This window comes from Cygnus atratus, chromosome 3 (assembly GCF_013377495.2).
Source record: "Cygnus atratus isolate AKBS03 ecotype Queensland, Australia chromosome 3, CAtr_DNAZoo_HiC_assembly, whole genome shotgun sequence".
NCBI lineage: Eukaryota > Metazoa > Chordata > Aves > Anseriformes > Anatidae > Cygnus > Cygnus atratus.
Window position 1 is genome coordinate 62,564,340 of NC_066364.1, and position 27,106 is coordinate 62,591,445.

The 27,106-nt window shown below is 42.9% G+C and overlaps 1 protein-coding gene across 3 annotated transcripts; it reads left to right on the plus strand.

The window, feature by feature from the left end:
- Positions 1 to 27,106, plus strand: HECA (hdc homolog, cell cycle regulator). 3 transcript variants are annotated; one of them, XR_004777396.2, is made up of 5 exons: positions 1 to 250; positions 15,439 to 16,479; positions 19,659 to 19,813; positions 22,700 to 23,780; positions 26,864 to 27,106. XR_004777396.2 is itself a non-coding variant. In XM_035538585.2 (5 exons), the coding sequence occupies exons 1-4, from the start codon at positions 1 to 3 to the stop codon at positions 22,862 to 22,864; spliced, it is 1,611 nt and encodes a 536-aa protein (XP_035394478.1). In that variant the 3' UTR covers positions 22,865 to 22,898; positions 23,612 to 27,106. The 3 variants fall into 3 exon arrangements, 2 of the variants coding, with proteins under 2 accessions (XP_035394478.1, XP_035394477.1); XM_035538585.2 differs by having other exon boundaries at positions 22,700 to 22,898; positions 23,612 to 27,106; XM_035538584.2 differs by having other exon boundaries at positions 22,700 to 27,106.

The window sequence follows — 27,106 nt, forward strand, 5'->3', positions numbered from 1 at the left end:
ATGCCGAACCAGAAGGGCGGCAAGGGCAAGAAGAACAAGCGCGCCAACAGCAGCGGCGACGAGCAGGAGAACGGGGCGGCGGCGGGCGGCGGCGGCGCCGCGGCGGCGGCGGGAGGCGGCGGCGGCGGCGGCGGTGGCGGCGCCGCGGCGGGCGGCGGGGCCGGAGGAGCGGCGGCGGCTGCGGGCGGCGGCGGCGGCGGCGGTGGCGGCGGCGGCGGAGGAGCGGCGGCGGGCGGCGACGCCAAGAGCGGTGAGCGGCCGGCCCGGCCCCGCGGCCTCCTCCCGCCGTGGCGCAGGCCCCGGGCGGGCGGAGGAGGAAGGGGAGGGAGGGCTCGGAGGGACCCGGGCGGGTGGCGGGGAGCCGGGCAGCTGGGGCGGGGGGTGAGGCGGGGTGAGGCTGCTGCGGGGGGTGCCGGGTGGGCAGCAGCGGGCCTCGGCCGCCCGCGGGCAGCGCCCGCTGCGGAAATGGCAGCGCAGCGCCCGGAGCAACAATCCCCGCTTTATGCCGCCGCGGCCGGCCCCCCGCGGGCGGTGTGCTCCCGAGCTGGGCCGGGTGTTGTGCTGCTGCCTCGGTCGGTGGCTGGTTGGGGCTCGGGGCGGGGGGGGGTCGGTAAGGTTTTATCCTGCAGAAACTTGCTTTGCTGTTCGTGCTCGGAGACAGCCCTGCTGCGAAACGGCATTTAAGGCCAAAACAGGAGGTTGGCAAGCGCTTCCTTACGCCCTTTGCTAAGCAAAAAAGAAAATTCTCAGGTCCGACATTAGCTCTACAACGAGCTCCGCAGAGCCCCCCGTCTTGACTTTTCCCCCTCCCAAATCGAAGGCGAGGGGTAGCTACGACTGGCTTTATATTTTCTGGCAGTAGTTTTGCCTGGCTGCTGGTAGTCGATGGTAGTTCCAAGAATCCTACTACAGTTTTCAAGATGTCCAATTCCCGCGTATCATTTAATGGAAACTTTTCCTTAGGAATATTAGTGATTAATTACCCGTTGCTTTGGCTCATAAGGTCTTTGCCAGAGTGCTTTTATGAGAATATTACTTACTCCGGAGAGTCATGGAGAATGCTTAGAATTTCTTTTTTTTTTTTGTCTATTTGTTCTGAGTGAGCGAGCGAGGGAAAAAAGAAAAAAAAACACCATAGAAATTAGTAGGAGTTGGAGGAATGGGCTGCCCAGGAAAGTGGTTGAGTCACCATCCCTGGAGATCTTTAAAAGACGTTTAGATGTAGAGCTTAGGGATATGGCTTAGTGGAGGACTTGTTAGTGTTAGGACAGAGGTTGGACTCAGTGATCTTGGAGGTCTCTTCCAACCTAGATGATTCTGTGTGAATTCTGTGATTCTGTGATTTCTAGAGCATTTTTATCATGACTTCAGTCCAGTGACATGTACTTTGCAGGTAACGTCTTGCACAAGACCGTGTTGGTTAGTGTGTTGGCTTGTCTTTTGAGGTGGGGAGAAATGGCATTCCCAATTTTTTTTTTCTCTAAAGCACAACAGAAAATGGTGCGTTCAGGTGTGGATGCTTTGTGGGGGGAGCACAAAGCCATGTCCCACATGCAGTTTCCAGAAAGTGCTGCCAGTTCTGCAGTGAACACATGTAGCACTACGGCTTGCTGGTGGGACAGGTTTTCTGCCTTCACCTCTAAGACGGTGTGTCCCAGGTGCCTTGCACGTCCCTACTCTAAGCTTGCCAGACTCCTGTGAAGTCAAAGTTGCATTTCTAAGAGCTAACCTGAGATCTTGGAATGGTTTGGCTTGGAAAGGACCTTAAAGACCATCTAATTCCAACCCCCCTGCCATGGGCAGGGACACCTCCCACCAGACCAGGTTACCCAAAGCCCCATCCAGCCTGGCCTTGAACACCTCCAGGGATGGGACATCCACAGCTTCTCTGGGCAACCTGTGCCAGTGCCTCACCACCCTCTGAGCGAAGAATTTCCTCCTAACATCTAATGTAAATCTCCCCTCTTCTAGTTTAAAACCATTTCCCCTTGTCTTATGTCTATCTGTAAAAAGTCTCTCTCCATCTTTTCTGTAGGCTCCCTTTAAGTACTGGAAGGACACCGTAAGGTCTCCCCTGAGCCTTTTCTTCTCCAGGCTGAACATCCCCAGCTCCCTCAGTCATTCTCCATCGGAGAGGTGCTTCAGCCTTCTGATTATCCTTGTGGCCCTCCTCTGGACCCACTCTAACAGACCCACATCCTTCTTGTGCTGGGGGCTCCAGACCTGGACGCAGCACTCCAGGTGGGGCCTCACAGGGGCAGAATAGAAGGGTACAATCACCTCCCTTCACCAGCTCCCACCAACCTCCCTCTGTTGATCCAGCCCAGGATGCAGTTGGTCTTCAGGGCTGCAAGCACGCACTGCTGGCTCATGTTGAGCTTTTTGTCCACCAGAACCCCAGAATCCTCCTCTGGAGGGCTCCTCTCAATGAATTCTTCTCCCGGTCTGTGCATGTCTGGGATGGCACTGGCCCAGGTGCAGCACCTTGCACTTGGACTGGTTGAACCTCATGCAGTTCAGATGCTTTTTTATTCTCTCCCTTCCTGCTTCCTCATGACTTCAGTGGTCAGAAACATCTTTGTCTCTTTTGTTACACCTCTGTTCCTTTTTTTTGTTTTTTGTCCTCACAACAGAGGTATGAAGTTGGTTTCGGTATTTACTTGAAGCGCCTGGTGAGCGCACCTGATCTGTGACTTGTCACTGTGTCTTGCCATACCTTTTGTTTCAGGTACTCCTAAAGGCTGGAGGAGTAGGTGTGGTAGCTAGTTTTATTTTACCTAGGCTACCGCCCATCAGATAATCCTCAGCTGGAAGCTTCGTAAATCGTATTTTTACTGAGACACCCAAAGCTTTCAACAGGTTTGGTTCAGGAAATGAAAGAAAAAGTGGCTCCTGTCATGCAGCGAGGCTGGGAATCCAGTTCTCACGTGCAGGGAAAGGACTAGATGACGATAATAAGTTCCCTCTTGTCTATAAAACTCATGAATCCGAAATGAAGCTGCGTAGTATAGCTGGGCCTTGGAGGCAAGTATCCCGTTACCAGACTCGAGATGTTTGTAAGAGGCTGTGTGCTTACGGTTAATTGATCACTAAGCAGTTTACTGAGGACACGGCCTGCTGCAGCGAGTTGTGAGGTTAATAGAGTTCTGCTGTACACAGTCAACTCTCGATTATTCATGGGAGATTATCTGTGTTGAGGATTAAGTGTGCTGGGTGCAGGGAGGCTCTTCCCTGTGCTGCTCCTTGTGGGCCAGGCGAGCCTTGGCTTTGCATCGTGATGTCAGTGTGACAGTCTAATTTCGTGGTCACATCAGGACCCTGCTTCATCCGGGGAAGGGACAGTGGCTAAAATTTATTTATTTATTTATGTAAGTCTTCATTGTTCTCTATGTGGTCCATATATTGTTTCTGCCTCCCGTCCAAACGCCAGAATGAAACAGAAATTTTAACTTCCCCTGGGCTTCTCTCTGCAGCCGGGACTAGCGGTGCTGCGTTACGCAGAGCTGCTCTTATAGCAGCCCTTTACAGCAGAAAGGTGTTGCTCTCTTTTACATTTTGGAAACTTTTGCTTTATACAATTTTCCCTCCAAGTGTCAGCCAATTTTTGGCATCATTTTGGCATCATCACTGAGAAACACAGACTGATCTTCCTCTGCCCAGGAGGGCACCCGTTTGTTTTGTTTTGGTGGTGTTTTAGTTAGTGCATGTTTACAGCTCAGACTGTGGTGGAAGTCAGCAGAAGGGCTCAGGCTTATGAGTCTGATTTTGGATGGTAGGCATTGAGAGGATGGGGCATAGATACTGACTGGGTGGGATGACTCTTCTCCATGTTGCACTGCAACTTTTTGGCAGCTATTGTGATGAAGTCCACAAGGAGCATTCTCGCTCTGTAGCTGTGCCTTCCATTCCTCTGCTTCCTCTCGCTTCTTTTTCTGTGCCTTCCCATTTCTTTTCCTGGAGAATTTCCATGTATACATCTTCCCTCAGAGCAAGGAGAAATTTTCTATATGATAGCTCAATTTTTCTTGACCAAAGTGACATCTATATTCTGTGCTGAACGAGGTACAGGTCATGGTGGGCTAATGGACTAATTTACCAGTGTCATAATGCACAAGGAAACTGAAATTTGGTTTAGTGGGAAGCCTCGTCAGTTAGATTTCTGTCTTCAGAAGTAGATTTTTGTCTTCAGAGCGGTTGAATTCCAAATAAAGTTGTATTTTTCTAGATAATTTTCTAGGTTAGTTTTCTTAATCAAATTGGAAAATCTCAGCTATCATATAAAATTACATCAGTAACTACCTTGGTTTGTGCCTCAGTGACTTCAGCCCTGTGGGTTACAGGAATTCGCAATAGCAGTAGTTGGTAATCTTCATCTGCAGGCATAAATGAATGTGGGGAGGCAAGGTGTTTTGTGGATCATTTGCTCTGAGCAGCAGCAGAGAAAGGTCCGTCCACAGGGTTTATGTCAGATCTGATGTTTCTGAATGGCAAATTTCTTCTCCATTTCTGCTGTGATGAGCTTGGGCACTTTTACTTCATTAGCTCCTGCCAGTCTACCTTTTATCCCATAAACTTCTTGATCCAGACCCCCTCATACAGTTGTTTCTGGCCCTAAAATTCTTTGCTCCATCCATTTTCTTTGCCTTGCATTCATGTTTGGTCTCATTATCCAGTAGACCCAAGTCCTTTTCCTCTTCTTGCTGGTCCCTACCTTAGCATCTTCCTGATTTGTTCCCGTGTCCTTGTCGCTCCAGCATTTGGTCTCTCCAGCGTTGGTGCCATGAGAAGGTGAGAGAAAAGGAGAATCTGGCTGTCTGCTCTCCATGTCTGTAGTTTTCCCCTTTAACATAGGGTTCATTAGAGCCAACTAAACTGAAGTTGAGAGGGAAAAAAAAAAGGTATATCTGTCTCTGAATTGCTGTTTTACAGTGTGCTTAAGTTCATGCGTTTTCCCCACTGGCAAAGGTGAGACCTTAAATTGCAAATTGGTAGGATGTGTGGTGGAATTGCCACGTGCAGATTTATGCAGAATCCTGGTCATGAAAATCCTTCAGGGGAGGAAAGGCGGGGGGGGAGCTGATGGAGGTGGGTGTTTTAGGTCCCACTGGGACGTCGTTGTGCTGTGCCAGCTGAAGGGTTGTGTGAGCAGTGCCCATGTTGACGGGGCTGGGTTGCCTGGGTCACTGCCGCACCTCCCAGTTGTACTTTTGCCTTGGTTTGGCTGCCTTTACCATCAGGAACCCCCTGTGGATCGCCTTGCTGAGGACCAGACCCCAGAAGGACACAGCTAAAATTATAATGTGCCTTCCTCGTAAATGACGTGTTCCTGAGAGATGTGCAGCAGGTACACTTCATGCAGTGGGCGTATTGGAGTATATATCTGCTCTGTACGATGTACTCTGTACCAGAGTGAGTTGAATATTTATAACTTCTCAAATAAGAAATTCTCCAAGAAGCTTAAAAACTGTATTTTAATATCCTCATGTTCATAGGAGATCTCTAGAGAACTTTTTCCTAGGTACCTGGTTTTAAAATGGCCAGCTGGGCTTCTGTGTACTCTTCGCCTGTGTTGTACAAGTTTGTAAGGCTTTGATTTACTTTCAAATAAAAAATATTAACATAAGACAAGTGTATGGAGAAAGCAAATCATTCAGCACTACGGTGACTAATATATAGAAAGCTGTGACCAGCCAACCAGTAAGATTTACAAAAAAACCACTTATATCCTGGAGGTGGGGTAGTTAGAGGGCCAGAAGATTTGCCAGTGCAATATTCAATTAAAAAATGTATTTTTAGAGCATGAATCACTCTAATATATAAGTGTGGATTAGTATTTGCTGATGAATATTCCCTGCTGCATATAACATCTAATTCCACTTTGGCAGTCTAGTGATGTTGGGTGTTGGAACCTCCTTGCTATTTAGCTTGAGTGAGGGAGTCCCACTGATGTTGGTGAAGCCACCTGGAAAATGAGGTTTCTGTTTGGTTGCAGTGAGTGTCAGAATCTAATTCGTACACACTTTGTAAAGGAGAACCATTTTTCTTCCTAATTCCATTGAGTTCTTCTAACTGCAGAAATCAGCTGAATGCAAATTCCACTGTCTCTATCAATGCAGATTGGTTTTGAAAGCACTTTATCGTAGTTTTGGAATTTTTAAAGCTATGCAGTTACATCTTTTTGTGGCAATTTGCAAATGGGATCATGTCTATGGTATTGCTGAATAAAATAAATATCCTTTCATACAAGCAAGTACACATTTATTTATTTTTTTTTTTAAGTTGCTTGCTATCAGAATGGGTATCAGGGCCCAACTGCATTGTGCTCATGTGATCAGTCACTGGTTGAAGCATAACGCTTACATGAGTAAGGGTTATGCTTGATGTTTGTTAGGTTCCATATGAGGAAACACAGTTTTTGAACTGATTGCTTGACTTTGTGTGTACTCATCCCGTATCTTCCTCCCAGTGATCTAACAAGCAGTGACAAACCAGCTTCTAGTCCTGGGAGATGTTCGTAAGTTTTCTTCAGCCTTGCTTACAGCCTTGCATATTGACACATCCTTTGATATGAAAGTAGCATAAAGACTGGCAGGCATCCTTCCTTCTCTGCTTTTCTTCCTACAGCACATGCGAGGAAAAATAGAGGTAAACCTTGCGTATAGCTCAGGGAAAGATAATCCAGCTAATCTTCAAGGTATCTGAATTACAACAGCATTAGTAGGGCACGGGCTTTCTTTAAACAGTTTGCATAGAAATCAAAATAATTTCAAACAGGCCTCTTGAAGTAGTAATCTAGTCACTGGAGTGGATAATTCCGTTTTGAAAGCTGGCAGGATTTTGAGTGGAGCGCTGGCATTTCCCAGTAGACTTCAGTGACATTTATCTTGAGAGCATTCACTCTATCTTTCTTTCTCTCTCGTGATGGCAGAGTCTTTCAGTCCTCCTGCCAGGGCTTGAGTGGGATATTGCTGCTGTTCCCGTCTCGAATGCTTGCTGGGAGAGGAGATAGCTTCAGTCAGAGCCTGGCTGTTGAGTGTGCCTGGCATTCCCCAGCTCCGCTGCTGTGCTCCAGGATACCATTTTGGGAGCGGTGTGCAGCTGAGGCCTCTGCGTGCTGCGCGGGTGCCAGAGGTGGCACACAGGCCGGGCTGGGAGCCAGCACAGCATCGCGAGACAGACGTCTATTGGAAGTGACAGCTCCGACCTCCGGAGCTGTCGTCTTGCCGAGACGCTAGATGCAGCAGCTAGGGAGGCTGCATCCCCAGCTTCCCAGAGTTTCTACCAGCTTCTTTAGCCTTTTACGTGAGAATAAAAATATTGTCATATTCAAACTTGGAAAGTATAGACCAATGATACAAACACCCCTAGACTTAAAGCTGGAAACGATACCATTTGATTCAGCCTTTTGTCCCTTTATTGTTCCCTTCCTTGTGCATTTGGGCAGGGCCTCGTGGCTAGCTGGCTCTGATTCTGGGCAAATCCAGTCCACATCTGTGCTTGGTATTAAGACACCTACTTCTTCAGTTGCCCTTGCCACATTTATCCCTTTATTTCCAGCATAAGTTGGAATTTGCCACTGAAAACTTGCCAGGGCAGGTGCATTATAGTCTGCTTTAGTTATTAGGATATCTGTTTCATCAGACACGAGGGTGAGTTTACTGTAACATTTCAAGGTATTGAAGGCTGTTGTAAGGCTGCAGTAAAAGAATTTATCGGTGGAAATGCTTTGCTGTGAGGATGATTCTATGATTCAGGTGTGGACAAAGCAGCAGCTAAGGTTCAGAAGACATTAAAGCCCACCGCTCTTGAGATAGTCACCAATCTCTGCATTCACCATGATAGAGGACACCATAAACATCCACCCTATACGGAGCAGTGCAAGGAGTCTTCCTGACCTTGGCACAATTGCTTGTGGTACAGAGGACTGCTCCTTACCTGGCCTGGTGATGCCAACCCAGGATTTGCATGGTAGTATCAGGAGTGTGTTGGCATTAGTTATCCTGGGGGGTCTGTTCTCCTTGGTATGGTGAACTGGTGATGTTTTTGGTTGGACTGAGGGTATACATCAAGTCAGAGCAGGATTTTTCCTGTGCAGAGAGACTCTCTACATCCTAAGCCAAAGCTGGCGATTGAGTTGTTCTGTGTTTTGATGACTAAGTGGAAAGATTTGGCTAGGTTAGCTAGATGATGATAACCTCGCAGATTTTGGTAATTTCTGTAAGACCATATGAATTCTTATGATGGGTTTCAGCTGTGTAGGCAGAGTTGGTCCAGCTTGGAGCACAGATGGCTGTGCAAGCAAACTGCAAAGCTACTGTGCTGATGTAGGTGCCTCCTGTCCTTGGTTTGTACAGTTCTGCTCTTGATTTCCTGACTTACTTTGGTGATGTGATGGCTGAACTGGGAGTGGGTGGTTGAGTGAGAGCCGTAGATAACACCAACCGTGTATCATGTGCTAATCGCAGATTTCATAAACAGGCATTTGTTCTGGCTGTGCTTCAAGTTAGAAGGTGTTAACATGACAGGTACGACTTAAGCCTTCATGATTTCCGTTGCCTCTTTCCTCTGCTTTGTGGTCAGGCCTTGCTCAGATTTTCTGAGGGAAGAGAGGCCTTTGGAGGCTGAGTGTGAAGTGCACGGAGGTGGTTCTAGCCTCTGCTGCACCCTCCAGGACTCTCGTCATCTGAATTTCCAGCTGAACCAGGGTTTAGTAACTCCAGCTTACCTGAAATCTTCCCTTGAGGAAGGGAAGGTGGTCGCTTCATGTGACTACTCACTTGTAACATCCTGTCCATTGAGTGAGCTGCCAGGTACAGCCAGGCTGCTTATGGCTTTTATTCTCTTTAAGACCCTTTTTTTCTCTTTAAGACCCTTCCAAGTGTAAATATTGACCACTGCTGCTACGCTGTGCCAGGTGAAACATCAGCCTGCGCTGTCCTGCTCTGCCAATCGCTGAAGATGGACTTGTAGTGTTGGCTTTTCTTTCCAAGAATGTTATAGGGAGTCTCGTCAGATAAAAAGCCTATGTTTTGGGTGGCTGAGCAGATACTGTTGTCCTGTTTCTTCCCCTCCCTTCAAGAGGAGGTCTGGAAACTTTAATCTTAATCAGTCTGCATAGATTGCCTAAGAAGTTTTGGATAGGCGTCAGTCATCGTCAGTGAGCGTTATCAATGCAAACAGTGAGCCAAGCTGTTTTGAAAGACTTTTCTTACTGTTTTTCTGTTGTTATATGTTGTTGTTGCTGCTGCTGCACTGAACATCCAAGCCTGCCTTTTGAATCCACTTGTGAAACATTTTTTCCCAGTGTATTCTTCCTGCTGCGTTCAGGCTTTTAGGAAGGTGACTGATCGTTTCTGTAGTGCTGTATGATTTGTGCTGCTTAGCTCGTTATGCATATGGCAATACCCTTTTGTCTCTTCTTGGTAATCTTTTGCATGTCAGATTATATTTCAAGGTTTACCAGAGCAGACACATTGGGCAATTAATACAAGTTTTCAGCCTGTTTCATTGCTGTTGTGTCTTTACTTTTTTTTTTCTTTTTATAGTTGCACTACAGCATTAGCACGATAATACTGTCTGACTTCAATTAAAATAAAGCTATCCTGATGGTAGGAGAAGCTCTCAAGATTCATGCAGATGGTTGGTGGGGTGTAGCCTTCCACAGATAGGGCTCAGCTCCGGTTCAGGCTGACAGAGTGAACAATTTTTGGATGTGTAGGGTTGTGAAGAGAGCCCTGTTCACGTGAAGCTGGTAATATAGGTTAAAGTGTAATGTATGTGTCCCACAGGTATCCTTTCTAGCCTAAGTATTGTGCTGGCAAAGTGTCCGTGGTGTAGCTGGTGAGGTGCTAGAGTGACGGTAGACCAAAAGCAGGCTGTAGTAGGTGTCTTACAGCTGACTCAATGCCAAGACCTTAGCTTTTTTTTTTTTTTTGGACATTTCTTTTTCCAGATCCATAAAAACCTACTGTCTCCTCACAGTTGCTTTAAAATGATAATAGGGCTGCCTCTTCCAGCAGCACCACACTTCTCCTTCCTCTGCCCCAGCCTCACGTTGCTAATATCACCCTTGAGCTTTACTAGCAATCCTAAGTGTGGGGGTGAGCTGAAACCTACGCTGGTGAGTACAGGAAATAATTATCTGTTTCTGTCCACTGACTGAAAGCCTCTGGTGCTTGCTCAATGGGTAATGTGGGAACATGGGGGGAAGAGCAAAATTTGCTTCAGGCATCCGCATCTGGGATTTAGAACAAATGTGAGCAGTCACAAAACCGAGGCCATGGAGCCTGGTTGCATCTTTGGTTTTCTGATGAGTGCGTAAACAGAAGTAAACAACATTCTCCTCCATTTACTTCACCAGAGAAGTTCCTCAGACAGTTGTTATTCTGCTGCTTTTGTTTGTGTCATTACATGGCAAGGGTGGTCTTCGTATACTGTCTTAAAGGCTTTTTGTTAAACGTAGAAACAGGTTGATGTGTTCCATGTTGAAGGACATTTATCTCAATCCTCTGTTTGTGTTCCTGACTTCTGCTGATGTTTAAACCTGAACGGAAAATCTGAGAAAAAGCCAAACACAAACCAGCTCCTTGCAGTCTTCCATCGTGCTCTTGTTTTTGAAAGAAAAGTTAATTTTATGGCAGTTCTGTCAAAAATATAACCTTGTTTAAGCAGTGAGCTATCTTTGCTCGGATGTACGTTTGTTTGGAATATTGTTGTTTCTGTTTTAGAGAGCATGTATGTGCTGCTCCATACACTACACCTAGTTTCAGAATTACTGATCAAAATCACTACAGAGGAGTATGAGAGAACATCTATTGTGGAACTGTAACTTCTTGGAAGAGTCATTGTGCGGCTGTGATTCCAAATCAGCAGCCTTTCTGCTACAGCAGGACACTTGTTTCTAAACACCAAAGCTGTTCTGCTGCACAAAACTACGTGCTGCCGTGTTTTGTTCTCTCAGGCTGTGAAAGAGATCTTGAAACTGAAAGGTAAAATAGAGGTACTTTTATGGTCAATTAGGCTTTCTTTCAAAAGGGTCTGCTAGGAGAATGGATGCTTCCCTGATACCTGTTAGCCTTTAATTTTTCCTGAAGTTTATTTTTTTTGTAACTTTGGAAACCAGAAATCTGACAAAGTGTTAGTTACTTGGAGTCCATTTATATTTAGGTGACAAACCAGCTTGGGGCTGCCATGTGTGGATGGGCAGTTTGGCTCATGTGAAATTCTGTTTACACAGAAGAGGCTTATTGTGGGTCGCTCTTGACAGTAACTGAAGTACAGTTACCGTAAAACATAAGTGCAGTGATCTTACCTCTGTCTTTTTGAGGAATAATCTTAAAATTCATTTCTAATTGATTGGAACTAGAAGGGCTTGATAATGAGAATGTTAAAGTTTTGTAATTCCGTAATAAGCGCTTAGTCTCATTTATAAAATGTTGATAAAATAACGCAGAGCGCTTTCAAGGGTGTGAATTGATGGGAAGAGCTCTTCACATTTGCTAGTGTGGATCCCATACTAAGTAATCTGAATGCTGGTGTTTCTGCTCCTAAGACTTATCTGTTCCTGTGAGCTGGTAAAGTTTGACAAAAAGTTGCTTTGCTTTCTGTTTCTTACTTATTTTTTTATGTAGGGACGTGTTTTTCGGGAGACATGAGTGGAGAGAAGTTTGCAAGGGATGTCCAGTCCTGAAGAGTCTGTTTTGCACAAATAGACTTGATGAAGTTTGAAATATTAGACAGAGCTGAATGTTGGCTTGATCATTTCTATACGGTTTCCAATTAGTGGAGTTTTCTGCCTTCTTAAATAGTCTGATGGTATAGAATTGGTAGGACCTAATGCTGAAAGCTTTAGCTGTAATGGGCACTGCAAATTCTGTTGTGGAAATACTGCAGCATTTTTATCAAGATCTTCTCAAAACCACTGGACTTTGTAATAATAAACCTGTGTCAGTGAAAGCAGGAAAAAAAAAAAAAAAACCTGACCGGTTGCCTTGAGTAGATTGTCATTACTCTTGCTGCAGGAGTGTGGGCACCTGGTAGGGAGACCTGCTGGTTTTCTAGTAGTTCTTGTGCTACTGCAGGGACAGCAGTGAAATTTCAGGTATTTTCGCAGAAGATGTTAGTAAGGAACAGCTGCTCGTCTTGGTAATGATGTTTTCCAGGGTAACTTCGGTTCCACTGTTTAGCAATTTGGTGGAGTCTTCTGTGTGGGAGAAGACTGTTTGCTCTGTTGCTGTCTTCTGGCTATCCTACGCTTGCTTCTGCTATGATGATTGTGTGACCAGCTAATTTACATTGAGTGGGTAGAAGATGAGGTGAGGAAATGTCTGATAAAGTTGTTATCTAATTAACTTAAATGTGGAAAAAAAAAAAGACATTGCTGTCCAAAAATCGAATGTTTTTCTTCCTCATAGTTATCACAGGTAGCAAATTCTCAGGTAATATGACAGCTTAAAGTTCTCAAGGAAGAGCTGGAGAAGATCCCATTTCACAGTCCTGGTGATAGACCAGTAAAAAGGGGTAGAATCTGTTGAAAGTCACACTTTAAAAGAGCCTTTAGACATACAGAACATTATTATAATCAAATAGTTGTGAATACATTGTGTGGAATACACAGACTGGTTTGTTTGTTTGTTTTCCTGCGTTTCAGCCACTTTTATTAATCTAATTTCTTGTCCACATGACAAAGAGGCAGTAAACTTCTTAGAGGGTTAGAGACCACGTATTTCTTCCATCCAAAATCAGAACCATGTTCAAAGTCTCATTAATGAAATTCTTTTATTTTCTGGTCGGTTAACTATGCTGGTATGGACGAACAAGTGTAAAGTCTTTATTCTTAACTGGAGATTCTCTAGACGTGGCTGTGTAGTAACTCTCTGGGCTGTCAGCTATAATTACATGCACGACTGTTAGAACATTTACACTCTGAAACACAGGGGGAGCATAAGTGGATTGTTGGCATGTCCTTCCTCCCTGCCTTCTGGCAGTGGTGGAAATGAATAGGTTCCGGAATAGATAAATGTGGGAAATGCATAGTGAGAACTGTTCGTAGTGGTACCTCTCATATCTTGCTGCACATCTGACTTTCGATGAGGAGCTTTGAATGGTTTCAATTTAACTGACTTTTCTGAGATAAACTGCATCGGATGCTACTATTGCAAACTATGCTTTCAGATCTTAAGTACGATAAAAGAATGGCAAATAACGAAAAACTTTGCAGAGATGCTTGGTGTGGCGTAGTGTGACTTGAATCAAAGGTAACGGTCTGGGAGAATGGATGGAGAGCTCTGTGAATTGGTAAACTGACAGATTTTGACTCAGAGTAGATAAATTACTCACTTTTGCATTTAGACAGTGACATTATGCTCAATAATACAGAGTAAAAACACTGGAGAAAAATTAGTCATTGGTTGCCAATAAAATTCATGCCTCTCAAATGACATCCCAAAGCCTGCATGTTCTCAGCAGGCTTTTCAGAGACCTGAGACAAGCAGTGGGAATATCATGCCTCCTGTATAGGAGGAACTTGCAAAAAGTCCCAGGGCAATGCTTCTCTTAACTAGCACTGTTCTCTCCAGTTTGGTAACCTGTCTTCTTTTCCTTTTGAATGACTGAACGAGTCAGTATTTTGAACTGAAATAGGGTTTTTTTTTCTTCAGGAGAACGTTCTTGGGAACGCACCTTTGTTGCAGTTTATAGTCAGTCCCTGAAGGAAGGGTATTGCGGCAAGTTCTCCTTGCAACTGTGCTGTTTCCGGCATGTGAAGCAGAGGCAGAAAAATGAGATGAGGATGTAGCATGTTCTAGGGAACGGCTTGGGAAAATTTTCTTGTACTCCTTGTGCCTGTGTGTTCTGGGTAAATAAGTCTGAAGAACTTCCGTGGTCTTGAATTTACTGAAGGTGTTTTGTTTGCTTGCTTATAGCATTTTTGGAAAGGGGCAAAAACTCTAGCATGCCAATGACCTGTTGTTGCAAAACATACTTTGTGTTGCTGCTGTGTGCCTCTTATTGAACGTCTTGAGTACCAGCAAAGGAAACAGCATAAAACCTGTTACCCCAGTGCAGATTATGTTGTATTATTCACTCAAGCAGTGACGAGCTGGATTAAGAACAACACAACTGAAGTTTCTTTTCCCCGTTTATCAGGTAGAAGCTTGAAATCCTAAGGAAAAATACCCAGTCGGCAGCAGGTTCTTGCAATGAGGCTCGATGTGTCTCCCTCGCAAGTCCTGGAGCTCTAAGCGGGATTCGGGAGCTCCCGGCAGCCTTTTGCGCTGGGTGAGGCAGCACTTGACCGGGGAAAACCCTGAAGAAGTGTGTGATTGTTTGAATGCAGTAATGCAGAGGTAAAAAGGCAGCCTGCCAGTCCTATTGGAGCGGTGTCTTTTGAGGAAGTAAGACGTTAGAAATACAAAGAAATCTTGGTAATATTTGACTAAGCATCTGAGAACCTTGTTTTGGAGTGAGAATTAGACTCACTTAAGATCCAGTAAAAAGTCCCAATGAGAATTTCCTTTTTTCTTTTTTTTTTTTTTTTTTTTGTGCCTTCCAACTGCACCGATGCAGTCAGAAATTGGAGTAGTTTGTAATCTGTGGTATTTAGGTGAGGGAGGGGAAAATGTCCTTGGTCGTAAATACAGAACATCTTTGTGTAGGTGATACTGTTACAGGGAGAGAATTGAAATACTCTGTTCTTTGCTCAAGGATATAGGAAAGGCTGCTGTTTTGCTCACAAAAGACCACGTGGCGTTTGGTCTTTATCTATGTTACAGAACTATCTGGTTTGTGAAATTTAGCTATCAGGTAGGTCAGTAATGGTGGTATATCCTGTGTTTGCCTGAAAACATGATGAAGGACCTCCTTTCTGTACAAGAAACATGATCTGTTTGTCTCGCTATTCAAAGTCCCGTGCTTCCCGTTTCTCTCACTATCTATCGTCTCTTGCTCAGTCCCAAAGAAAAGATCAATTCCTGCCTCTCCTTATGATCGCAAAACCCAGCTGTATATCCTCCTTGTTTTTCAAACGAGCACTTCTGTGTGTTCTTCCCGTGTTGCCTCTCAGGCTTCAAAGCAACCCTCCAGAAATGTCCACAAAGCTTTCTCCTTATTTCTTAATGCTTGCCTTTGCAGCAGTGTCCACAGAGCCTTGAGGAGGGTTAATGCTTCTGAGGTGCTTCGGCTTTGAGTGCTGAACAAGCTGTGTTGTCTTTTTGTTTTCTTCTTCCTTCATTGCTATAGCTCCTTTCGTGTACCTTTTTTTTTTTTTTTTTGGCAAAGATTATTTGTTATTCTGACCCAGACCTGGTGCTTGTGGGCTCTTTGATAGTACGGATCATGGGTAAGAACTCGTGTTTGTATTTGGCACGGCATTTACATGAGAAGTGTGATGTGCAGGCCAGGAGCAGCCTGTTATTAATATGTCTGCTTTATGTTCCACAGAAGCCCCTTGTGCTACTCCACTGATCTGTAGCTTTGGAAGGCCAGTGGACCTTGAGAAGGATGACTACCAGAAGGTCATATGCAACAACGAGCACTGCCCTTACAGCACCTGGATGCACCTTCAGTGCTTCTACGAGTGGGAAAGCAGCATTCTTGTCCAGTTCAATTGCATCGGCAGAGCGAGGAGCTGGAACGAAAAGCAGTGTCGCCAAAACATGTGGACAAAGAAGGGATACGACCTTGCTTTCCGCTTCTGCTCCTGTCGGTGTGGGCAGGGTCATTTGAAGAAGGACACTGACTGGTACCAGGTGAAACGGATGCAGGATGACAAGAAGAAAAAATCCGTGTTGGAGAAGAGCACGGGAAGGTCCGTGGCGGAGTCAGCAGAAGAGGCCAAAAAGGGCAGGCCAGCCAACAAGCCGCAGAAAGGCTTAAGTCACGACATCCAGCGAAGGCACTCGATGGACAGGCAGAACTCCCAAGAGAAGGGTGTCATTGGCGGGAGCTATGCGGTTCGCTCCCCGTGCGTCTCTCCCGGCCAGTCCCCACCGACCGGCTACTCGATTCTTGCCCCCACCCATTTCAGCGGCCCCCGTTCCTCGCGATACTTGGGAGAATTCCTGAAGAACGCCATTCACCTGGAGCCGCACAAGAAGAACATGGCCGGTGGGGGCATGTTCAGGAACGCGCACTTCGATTACGGGGCAGCCGGTTTGCAAGCACATCGATCGGGACACTTCGATGCCCCCGTGCAGTTTCTGAGAAGGCTCGACCTGTCTGAGCTTCTCACTCACATCCCCAGGCATAAATTGAATACTTTCCATGTGCGAATGGAAGATGACGCCCAAGTGGGCCAAGGGGAGGACCTGCGGAAGTTTATTCTTGCTGCTCTTAGCGCCAGCCACAGGAACGTTGTAAACTGTGCACTGTGCCACAGGGCACTGCCAGTGTTTGAACAGTTTCCGCTGGTGGATGGAACCCTGTTCCTTAGCCCATCAAGACACGATGAAATTGAATATGATGTTCCCTGTCACCTTCAAGGTACAGGTTGTCTGTCAGTCACGCTAGGTTTCATTCTGTGATGGGACTGCTTTCTCTTACTCATCTTTCCTCACCCTCCCCCCCCATTTTAGATTTTCATCGTGATTCTGCATTTTTGAGCAGTTTTGTAAAGGCTGGAGTCATGTCCAAATTATGATGTGGGTCAGGCTGAAATGCTTAGGAATGAATTACAAAAAGCAAATGATGTGTAGAGAGATCCGTGCCTTGCTTTTGGTTTTATAACCAGCAGATATTTCATCTAGTTTCTAAGTAGACTATAGCCACCCTGTTCTGCAGTGTGTACGTACTGATTTATGTGTTGTGAGTTTTGCTCCAAGACATACATCAGCCTTTTAAACAACTTTTTATGTTAAGCATGCTGTACTGCAGCATCAATGAAAGTCATATTTGTATCGCCAGTTGTGCCTCTCATCTGCTTTCAGACTAGAGAATATCAGTTTCGTTTTATTGCACATGGTGGTTAGTGTTGTGTTGTTTTTTTTAACATGGCAAGGGCTATAGTTTGGCATGTGTTAGTGCAGTCTTGGCAAGGACTGTTTCTGTGGCCTGGAGAAGTTAGACATAGTGAAAGTAAGCTTTTATTATGCTGGGATGAAGTGGCATTGAGATAGTGGGGGCTTTAGATTTGGTTCCAAATTGCCGCTGGTTTGAACAGCATCCTGACCGTGTCCCAGCATCCTGACCATGTCCCAGCTCCCTGCTGAGCTGGGAGCAAGGCATGTATCATTTTTCTCCTCCTAGAGGAAAAATAGAAACAAAACAACAACAAAACGTGGGCTGGGATGAGCCTCAGCTCTTCCTGAGAGATATGTCCCAAAGTAAGTGATTAAGGTGGTACATGGCAAAACACGTATGTTCTGCAGTCTGCTGGCAGCCAGTATGGCTAACATAAGTCAGAGACACTATTCCTAGTTTGTTTTTCAAAAACATAAAATTACATGTTGAAAAGTGTAATGGGAATGCACTAGCAGGAGGTATTTTAACATTTAAGTTTCTCTCCTTTCAATAAAATGTTGTATCTCACGCATGGTTAAAATATCTATCATGTAACATTCCTTTGCTCAACAAACTTTGTATTTTTTTCCTTTATTTAAATCATAGTGCACTAAGTCACTGAACTGTATTCATGCTAACATTATTGTTTCTGTCTTACCTAATGTATTTTCAAGGGGAAAAAGTGACAGACAAACATACAAGCTGAAAAATCTCCAGGATAAAGAGAATATACCTATGTGAGATAACAGTGCTTATTTGCTTTTGTGAGGAGGCATGCACAACGTGCTTGTGATCTTATCAGTGCTAATAGATGGTTTAGTAATAGTGAAACTTGCCACTTCTTATTGTTTGCCACTAAGAATGAAACTCTGCCGAATTATTATTTTTTTATTTTATTTTAGTTAATTGCTCCTTACCCATTGGATGATACACCTGAAAAACTTGCTCAGACAACGTGCTGTGAATAATCAATTGTTAAAATTTTTACCTCCTTGTCCTGGGTAAAATGGTTTATTATCAGGAGTGCGCTTTGAAATGAAATTACGCTTGAAAGGGTGCTGTTCCAGGGTGTTATTTTCTCTTTAGTAATGAAAATCAGTTCTTTTATCAGGCATGTTTAAGATATCAGGAGTCTCATTTCCTATATAGCAAGGATTGTGAAAATCAAGTGGTGGGGAAATGTAGCATCTTAATATGCAGAAGCAGAACAGAACTTCAGTTCGGGAAAATTGTCTTCCTACACAACACAAAGCTTTAGCACATGGAGTTATTTGAAAGGCTCCAATCTCGTGTTGTTCGCTTTAGGAACAGCACTTATTATATTTGCTCTTCAGTCTCATCACATCACTTTCTCTAGAGCTGAACAGCCCAATGTGGAGTTACTGAATTTATCTGCTCATGCTGGCAACTTTATTGTTTATATATATCTTAGGTAGAATCTGATTTTCCTTCTCATTTTTCTAAAACAATTGGCTTAAAAAGAAAACAAGTTAAAAACCAATCCGTTATCTTTAAAGTATCTAGTTACTAGTCAGCAATTTTTAATATATTATTCCATATATCTAGAAAAAAGGTATACGATGTGTGTGCTTCTTAAATTATGAATTGTGATGTGTGCAGGCCTTTGATGCTAAAGGGCACAAATCGTAATCCAACATAAGCACAGACTATATGCAGTCCTGTTTTGTAGTTGCATTAGTAGTTTTGTTTGTAACTGCATTACTATGTAACTTTTTCTTGTATGGCAGTGCAAAATATGGTTTATTACAGAATTATACTCTGTGTCAGTCCACTTAAAGCCTACTCTAAACTACTAGTCACTACAAATCAGGCCTAATCTAGATGGCAGATCTTTGTAGTTTGTGTAAGGCCTTTTGTTTTGTGGGAAATTTGCATATTGGATTTCAAATTGTTGAGGTTAGTGACCTTTTTGTGGAGAAAGTATTTTGTGTTAAAGTCTGAACCACTTGATTTTTACAGAAGGCAGTATAACTCAGTTTTCGAAATCGCTGTTCGTACAGAACCTAAGTTCATGGGAGAGCTTGATAGATTCATAGTTCTGTATGGCACATTAAAATTGTATGTGTAACATATGTTTTTAAATATAGTTACTGCAAATGAATCAACAGGAAAAAGTACAGGAAAGAAAGTTCTTCTGGCTGTTACTTTTTTCCACGAAGAGTATTAGGTCCTTAGTTACTTGTTTGCTGGAAGATTTTGGCAAGTTGTTAAATGAGTCTGTACCTGGCTTGTTAAAAAACTTAAACACTTCTCCACTTCTGTCAGATGGGGATGAAGCTAGGGTAGTTGTATTTGTGGAAAAATGGCAGCTGACCACATATCTTAACCTGGCATCTGCTCATGTAGCTTAAGTAACTCCTTTTACAAAATACTTTGCTAAGGTCTACCAGCAAATGAAGGAATGGGGTTTGGGGTGGGCAGGATGATGACTGATTCCTGAGTTTTGCATTCATGGAAAATAGCTTCAGTTAAGTCCTATTTATTTGTGATAGAGAAGCATTTTTTACTTATCGTTCACGCTTTTCAAAAAGATTTTAGTAAGGTGTGATTTGTAACACTAAAGGGCAAATAACACACTGCAGGAAATGTCTGTTTTAATCTTCTGTTACAGTCTCCTTAAGAAGTGTGTTTCCTGTCCACAGGAAGGCTTATGCATCTCTATGCTGTTTGTGTAGACTGCTTAGAAGGGGTTCACAAAATTATCTGCATTAAGTGCAAGTCCCGATGGGATGGAAGCTGGCATCAGCTGGGAACTATGTATACCTACGATATTCTGGCAGCATCTCCCTGTTGTCAGGTCAGTATCCTAGATAAGTAAGATTCCTAAGGTGAAATTCCAACTAATGATAAATAAAGCAGAGGTTTGTGTTTCTCTCCTCCCTTCCCTTCCTCCATCCTTCTTTTTCAGCCTATGTGTGCAGTACAAGAAAGCTGAGTCCATGTCCCTTTATCTTAACTTATGGAGCACGAAGGCCTATAGCTAGACAAAAGCTAATGTAATGGTCAGTGGTTACATTTTTTTTTTTTTAAATAAAGCCCCTTTAAATGCATTCACAATTAAAGCTGGTGCTTGGGATGATCATTAGGCATTACCTTTGGCATCAGGTAAAATTCTAGTAGTATTTTAATAATATTTGCACATTTTTTAGCAGATGATATGTGCATTCAAGGTCCTTCTAGTTGCTTGAGTTGAGTTCTGTCATAAGATAATCATTGCAAAAAAGCTGAGGAAATCTAAAGGTCTAAGAGTCTGTGTCCTTGGAGATTAACCATCTCTCCTTAATCTTTGCTGCAATTGACTGTGCTGATGGTACTCTGCCACAGCCTGAAGAAGCCTAGCTTTTTTTTAAGTGCTCACCTCATATCTTGGGTGAGAAAGAGCCTAGGTTTACTCCAAAGTAGATACATACACGCCTGAGGCAGCAGGACCATTGGCATCCAAAACGGTTTTTTTTCTGTTTGATGCATCAAAGCTCAGCAGAGTTGTGTTGCGGAGGTAGGGACGACCCATGGTAGGCAGCTGTGTAAATAGCATCGGGTGCTGTTTTTGTAGGTGCAGTGCAGGGGTCCCTTCTGGCATGTCTGAAGGCAGTGGCTGGCACCTGACACACAGGATTTGTAACTGGGTTAGAGCAGGTGCCTTGCCAAGATGTTCACATTCCAAGAATGGTCACTTCATGGTTTTGTGGATGCTTTCCATAAAGATTTGCAGTCTCCTAATTTCTTAAGATTAAAAATAAATAAAATAAAAATTTCTAAGCTCCAGCAGTCTTAGTTCTGAATGAGGCTTAAAAGGAAGACAGTCCCTGCCCTTGAAGATGTGGCAATACAAGAGCAATCTCTAATAGAGCTTTACCGATATGTGACACACAGTTTAATTTTAAATTTAACATTTTTACCAAGATGTGTTGATCACAAGACAAGTGGAGTTGCTGGTACTGGTTAGAATTACATTGTTAACGACTGCAACAAAATGCAGAGATGCCTCCCTTTTTGTGCCTCTTGAGATTGTAGCTTTTTTTAAATAGGGACTTTTAAAGATAAAACACAGATGCTAACTTACTAGCTCTGTAAAAATCAGGAAATTTAAATTTGAATTGCTTCTTTTGAATGTACAAGACAGGAGTTAAGGTCTCGTTATAAAAGAGTCTTAATTGTATGATTAATGGACAGTATGACAGTACATGGTAAATAATAGATCTGAATATAAAACCACTAGCTTCAGCGACTGATTGCTGGGTAATATGCGTCATTGTTTCACTCTTATTGTTACAGATGATTCTGCATGTAGAGGAATGACATTTAAATATGGTATATAATTTAACTCTGAATTGCCTTGCTAATTTTTGTTTTGAATAATTTCATACCTTATTTCAAAATATTTCATTATACTTCAAGAATGTGCATGTAGGATAATGAACTACATCCACTGTCAGGTTGATGGCAGCTAGCTGATGGGCTGGACACCAGCGAGGGGAAAACCCACACTTTAAGAAAATCACGATAAATCTATGCCCCATTAGACTGCATTTCTTAGAATTTCTGCTTTTCAAGCAAAGCAGATATCTATGGACTTCATGATTTGTTTCTTTTTGAGTCTTGTCTCAACAGCAGTAGTACTTTACTAATTGCTTCCTCCCCTCCTCCCAAGAAAGTCCCTTAAGTCAAGGTTGCTGTAGAAAATCATTTGGTGTTCTTTTCAATGAAGAGCTGAAGCTTTCGTTAGCACGTGAGGCTGTGAGGTTAAACTATGGTACAGATCAAGCCCTCGCTGCTCATTTGCTGTTTTTACTCTTAACCTCCTTTGTGGTCTTAAACCTTCTGCTTCTCCTGAGTGTTTCGTACTCCCTGCTGAGCTTTCACACTGCCTGTTGCTTTCTGCACAAAACATGGGCTGGATATCTCAGCTAGATGTCTCCTGAAGACACTGTTGCTGTTGTTACTGCTGACTATGAATAGCTCTGTCTCTCATCACCTTCACCTTTAATTGTTTCTTCTACCTATCCAGTTAATGTTGGTCCTGTTGCAGCTGGATTTTGTAGAATAGTTTGTGTTAAGTTTATATTACCTGATACGTATTATAAATGTTTAAATAGATATTTGAAGTGACACAATGCCATGCTGATAAAGTAGATCAAGTTATACGTTTGTTAAACCAAAAGATTAAAATGCTGATACATCTCAAGGAGAGATCATGTTCGAACGTAGACCTAAACAGATACACAGTGGGAACTCTAAGGTAAGGATTGCATGGCACAAATGTGAAGTTTCACAAATGTGAAGTTTCTCTCCTCAATTCAGGGCTTCGTTTTTGGCTTATTGAGACAGCACTTCTTACGATGAGCACATGAATTGGTTCAGAGGTGAACTAGCACAAAACAGCCTATACATATATATGTAAGCTCTGAAATTCTGTACCTCCTGCCAGAGTGGGAAATAACTTGCTCTCCAGACTTTGCTGGGCTGTAGGTGTTACTTCATGTGAAAACCATTCTGCATGCCTGTGAGTTACTGGTCTGGGTGAAAAACATCCTTACCAGCAGGCACCATGGTTGTCATTTTCCTGACTGAAGCTGTGGCCTTGCCAGAGGCTGGGGCTGAGTGTCTCTTTAGCTACGGCAAGGAATGGAGGTGAATCTGGTTATTTCAAAAGTGTTTTTGTTTTCTTTTTTTTTTTCCACAGGCTCGACTGAACTGTAAGCACTGTGGGAAGCCAGTAATAGATGTACGGATTGGCATGCAGTATTTCTCCGAATACAGCAACGTCCAGCAGTGTCCTCACTGTGGAAATCTAGACTACCACTTTGTGAAGCCATTTTCTTCATTTAAAGTTTTGGAGGCTTATTGACGAAAGCTTTGCTTTAGTAATAGCTATTTTATGGGTATTTCAACTTTATTACATATCTTTTTATAGGATTCATTCTGTGATGAAATTCCTTTCTTTTCTAACTGAAAGAGCAGCTTCTTTGTCTGTATACATATGAATATGTATATATACATGTTGTTAAACCAGAATCCTCCTGACGAGATCTCTGAAGGTTGGAGGCATGCCAATTTAATGGCCTTCGAATATATCCCAAGTGTGGGGTAAAGTTCAGCTAAAATGATTTGGTTTTATTTTTTGTACTATTGTAATACAGTTTATAAGAAGGACATGGGACAGAGAAATATGTCCAGTTGGAAAGTGGGTAACTGTGTAGGCTTGTTGTCCCTCTAGCTTGGTGGAAATGGGAAATCCTTGAAAAGAAATAATCCTGTAGCTGTTGAATTCATCGAGTCTTTTGCATTGGTCCCAGTGGGCACAGGAGCATGCCTCAGGCTGTCATCTTAGTGGGCTTTCTTTCAGGTTTCCCAAGATGGGATAAACTAAGATAATGTGACAAGTGAATGTAAATCTATGCCAGAAAAAGCAACCTTGAGTTATTTTTTGGCATAGCGTCTTCCTGCCGTATACGTTTGTGTGTTTCTCTCTGACGGATTGTACGGCAATAGTACTGCTTCCGCCAGTGTTGTAATGTTAGCGGTCAGGTCATTTGTTTATACCAAAACAAGCTGGAGATCTTAAAATGCTTTATTTAAAGGTATTTCTTCACAGATATTTTAGGACCTTGTGATAAATGGAAGGAACAGGCTGAACTGAACGGGGATGTTTGTATGTGTCTGCTGGGACTGAGGCTTTGCTGCCTACTGCAGACTGGTGTAACTGGCTTGGAAAGAGGACCACGAAGTGGGATCTGGGTCATCAGACCAGTAAGAGCTGAGAGGTACTTACATGACACATGGCATCAGTTTTTAAGTCAATTAATTGCTGCACCTTTGTCTTTCAAAATCATGTAAGTCCAGGATCTAAAACCTTGGAGACTTTTTAAGAAAGCAAACTTAGTGTATTTACTTTCTACATGCCTCTGTGCTGTATATAGTAGTCAATGCATTAGGCAGTGAATTTGTGTCATAGGGGTTGGCCCTGTAGAATCTGCAATTTTTGTTTCTTGCTCCCAACTTTTCCCTTACATAAATAAAAGTTTTAAAATAGGTCGTTAATCTTTTACTTGGCTTCTAAAGCCAGCTGAGATTTTTGTAAGTTTTTTTGTTGTTTATGGAGTGATTGGTCACTCGAGGTAGGGGTTTTGTTTCTCTTTATGAGGTGGGATTATTTTTTGTTTCTTCTGAAGTTTTTTTGGTTTTCCCAAATTAGAATCTCAAAGAGTGTATCCGTTGAAATCATGATCTTAAAAATGTCCCTGATAATCTGCACACTCTGGGAAGGAAAACAGAAAAGTCAGAAGCCGAGAAAGTGTTGCATATACTGGACAGAGAATCACACTTTCTGCTAACTTAAGAAATTAATGTGCATGTGAAATTCGAACTGAATATCCATGTTTCTCTGCGCATAAAAAATGCCAAGTTCACAGTTTTATTTCCTGGCTGTCTTCTCTGCAGAATTAGCTCCTTTAAGCATTAGCCACTCTTCAAGTAATACTCAAGCTGCATAGAGGGCTTATGTTGGCACACATCACTTACTGCTAACTTGAGTGGTAATGTCCTTAGAAGCCAGCTAAGTCAATTAATGATTTTCACATCTGGATAGGACCGGGCTATCTCATAACGGTTACGTTGGTGATCCACCACCGCTGGTCTGAACAGCGACATTAACAGGCTGTGATAGTCTACATCACTGGCTCTCCCCTTGCTCTGTCCTCTCTTCTGTCCGTGTGTTTGTGTCTGGAGCACATTCTTGGGGTTTTGTGCAGTTGTTCCTTGGGGGTCTATTTGTGACAGTTTGGGGAAAACTGTTTCCTTTTTAAGACAAATTGTGGGAAGAACTTTGGGACGCTTCTGACACTGTCCTGGTGTGGCTATCACAAACCAAGTTACGCCCACTCCAGTTACAGTGGCACCAGCACTGTAACCATTGGCCATAGAAGCAGGATCTGGCCCAGGTGTACGTGGGCTGGAAGAAGTTAGCTAGCAGATAAAACCTGGTTAGCTGTGCAGTGTAGACTTCCCTTATGGAGAACAATCAAATTATAATTCAAATTAATTGCTTGGGGAGGATGAGCCCTTCACCTTCAGTGGTATATTTCCACAACCTGTTGGAGTTAGGGTAGTTTGGAGTTAAGTTGTCTGGCAGTACCATGGGTACCAGATCACATACACAAATGTTGGACTCTTGTAGCACAAAGACAAAGCTCCTGTAATGATAAAAATTAAAGAATACATATAGCATTTGATCTTGAGTGCTAGTCACTCATGCCTTGAGCGTAAGGTATTAATCCCCACATACACTGAAAGGGTAACAAAATAGTAGCATTCTGTACCTATTTTTTTTCACCCATTTGGTGAGGGGAGGTGTCACTGCAACGCACATGGTAGGGCAGAAACGGGATATGGAGTTCTGCTAAATACTTGTTCACTTACTTTCCTTAATACAGCTTAATTTATAAATCTTTATGTTCTTAGATGCCTCTCCAGATATGTATGTATGACAATCGAGAATGAGTAGAAGTGGAGAAAAGGAATTTGGCCACTTCTTAAAAACACAAACATGTGAAAGGTTGTACAATATATTCAAGTCAAAATTAAGAATGCAGCAGACCGAGAAAGTGGGGAGGGGAAAGCATGTTTAAAGTCTTAATAGCAACAAGAAGTTGTTTACAAATCTATCCAAGGCAACAATTTAGTTCTCAATCACCTTTTTCTTTTAATTCTGATTTTAAGTGAGTCTTAGCTACCACTTGAGGAAACGCCTATTTTCTTGCAAAGCACATCTCTCAACTGGAGGCTAACAGCACATGTAGTACTGTAAAATGATTCTCGATGGAAACCAGCTGAGCTAGAGAAAGATTCCTCTGAACTTTTCCTCTAAAGTAAATTGTCCCTAATTTATAGGGAATACTTTCTCTGCTTCTTGCTGTTGCTGAAAACTGGTCTTGTGTTACTGCACAATGCAAGTAAGATATATATATATATTTTTTTTTAATAAGATGCATCAGACTCCAGTCAAGCAGACAGGCCCACCCTTTGGCCATGAAAGTTTTGGCTAGGCATTGCATAAGTACAAAGTCAGAGTGAACTTTGGGACTTAATGGCTACTTAAGAGGTTGAACTAGACACCGGTTGGTTTGCTATCTGCCATGACGAGCACTGGTAGTAGTCATTGAGCTTTTAAATGTGTCAAAAGGGAAATGGTTTGTCAATGTAGGGAGCTGCTTGCTTTGCTTGTTTGGCTAAAGTTTACTCTTCACTACCTTTCATTTTTCTGATGCTGTGTGTTCTTTTTAGTCTGGCCTGTGGTCGGATTAAACTGTGCCTGAAGTATGTTTTGTAAACGAGAATACAGTCCTCTGGATTTGGAGGTTCATTCTACTCTTCTTAAATGCACGATACTCCTTGTGATAGTAATAGGAGTTGCATGTGCAAATGCTTTTCTTTCCAGTAGTTAAGTGTTTTCCATAGGAGAGGCTTGCATTTAGATAGACTTAATATTTTGGATGTGTAAATGAATTCATCCATCAGTAGGGCATTTAAAAGTAAATTTTGATAACCATAACTAACACAGAAGACATCTTTTACATGCTGATACATAAGTTGACATTTACCAGCGTGAGCAGGCTGAAATTCATGTTCTGTCTAATGCTGCAGAGACACTAAAATTACAGTGCTCTATAGCCCATTGACTATTCCATAGTCTATTTGCATTCATGTGTCCAGTAGTGAGCAGTGTATTCATAATGAATTTAGTTGGGAAAATAGGGAATATTCCTATGAGGGAGGCATCTAACACAATTTCTTTTTTTTTTCTTTTCTTTTTTTCCCCCCTCATGTACTCTTCATTTTGCTGTACCAGGTAACTGAGAACAAACATGCTGTTGTAAGGCCACCGGTGAGAAAACACCTCAAAAATATACTTGTCCGTAAAGGTTTCTTGTTGAGACATTTTTGGATTGCACTTTTGCAGATGGAAGAATATGTACATAGAAAATGAATGTTGATGAAATTAAAATAATTGGTTATGATATCATTCGCGTGTGTTGTTAGAGAATATTTTGTTGTGACTTCTCTGTATTAAAAAATAATAAATACCAGACAC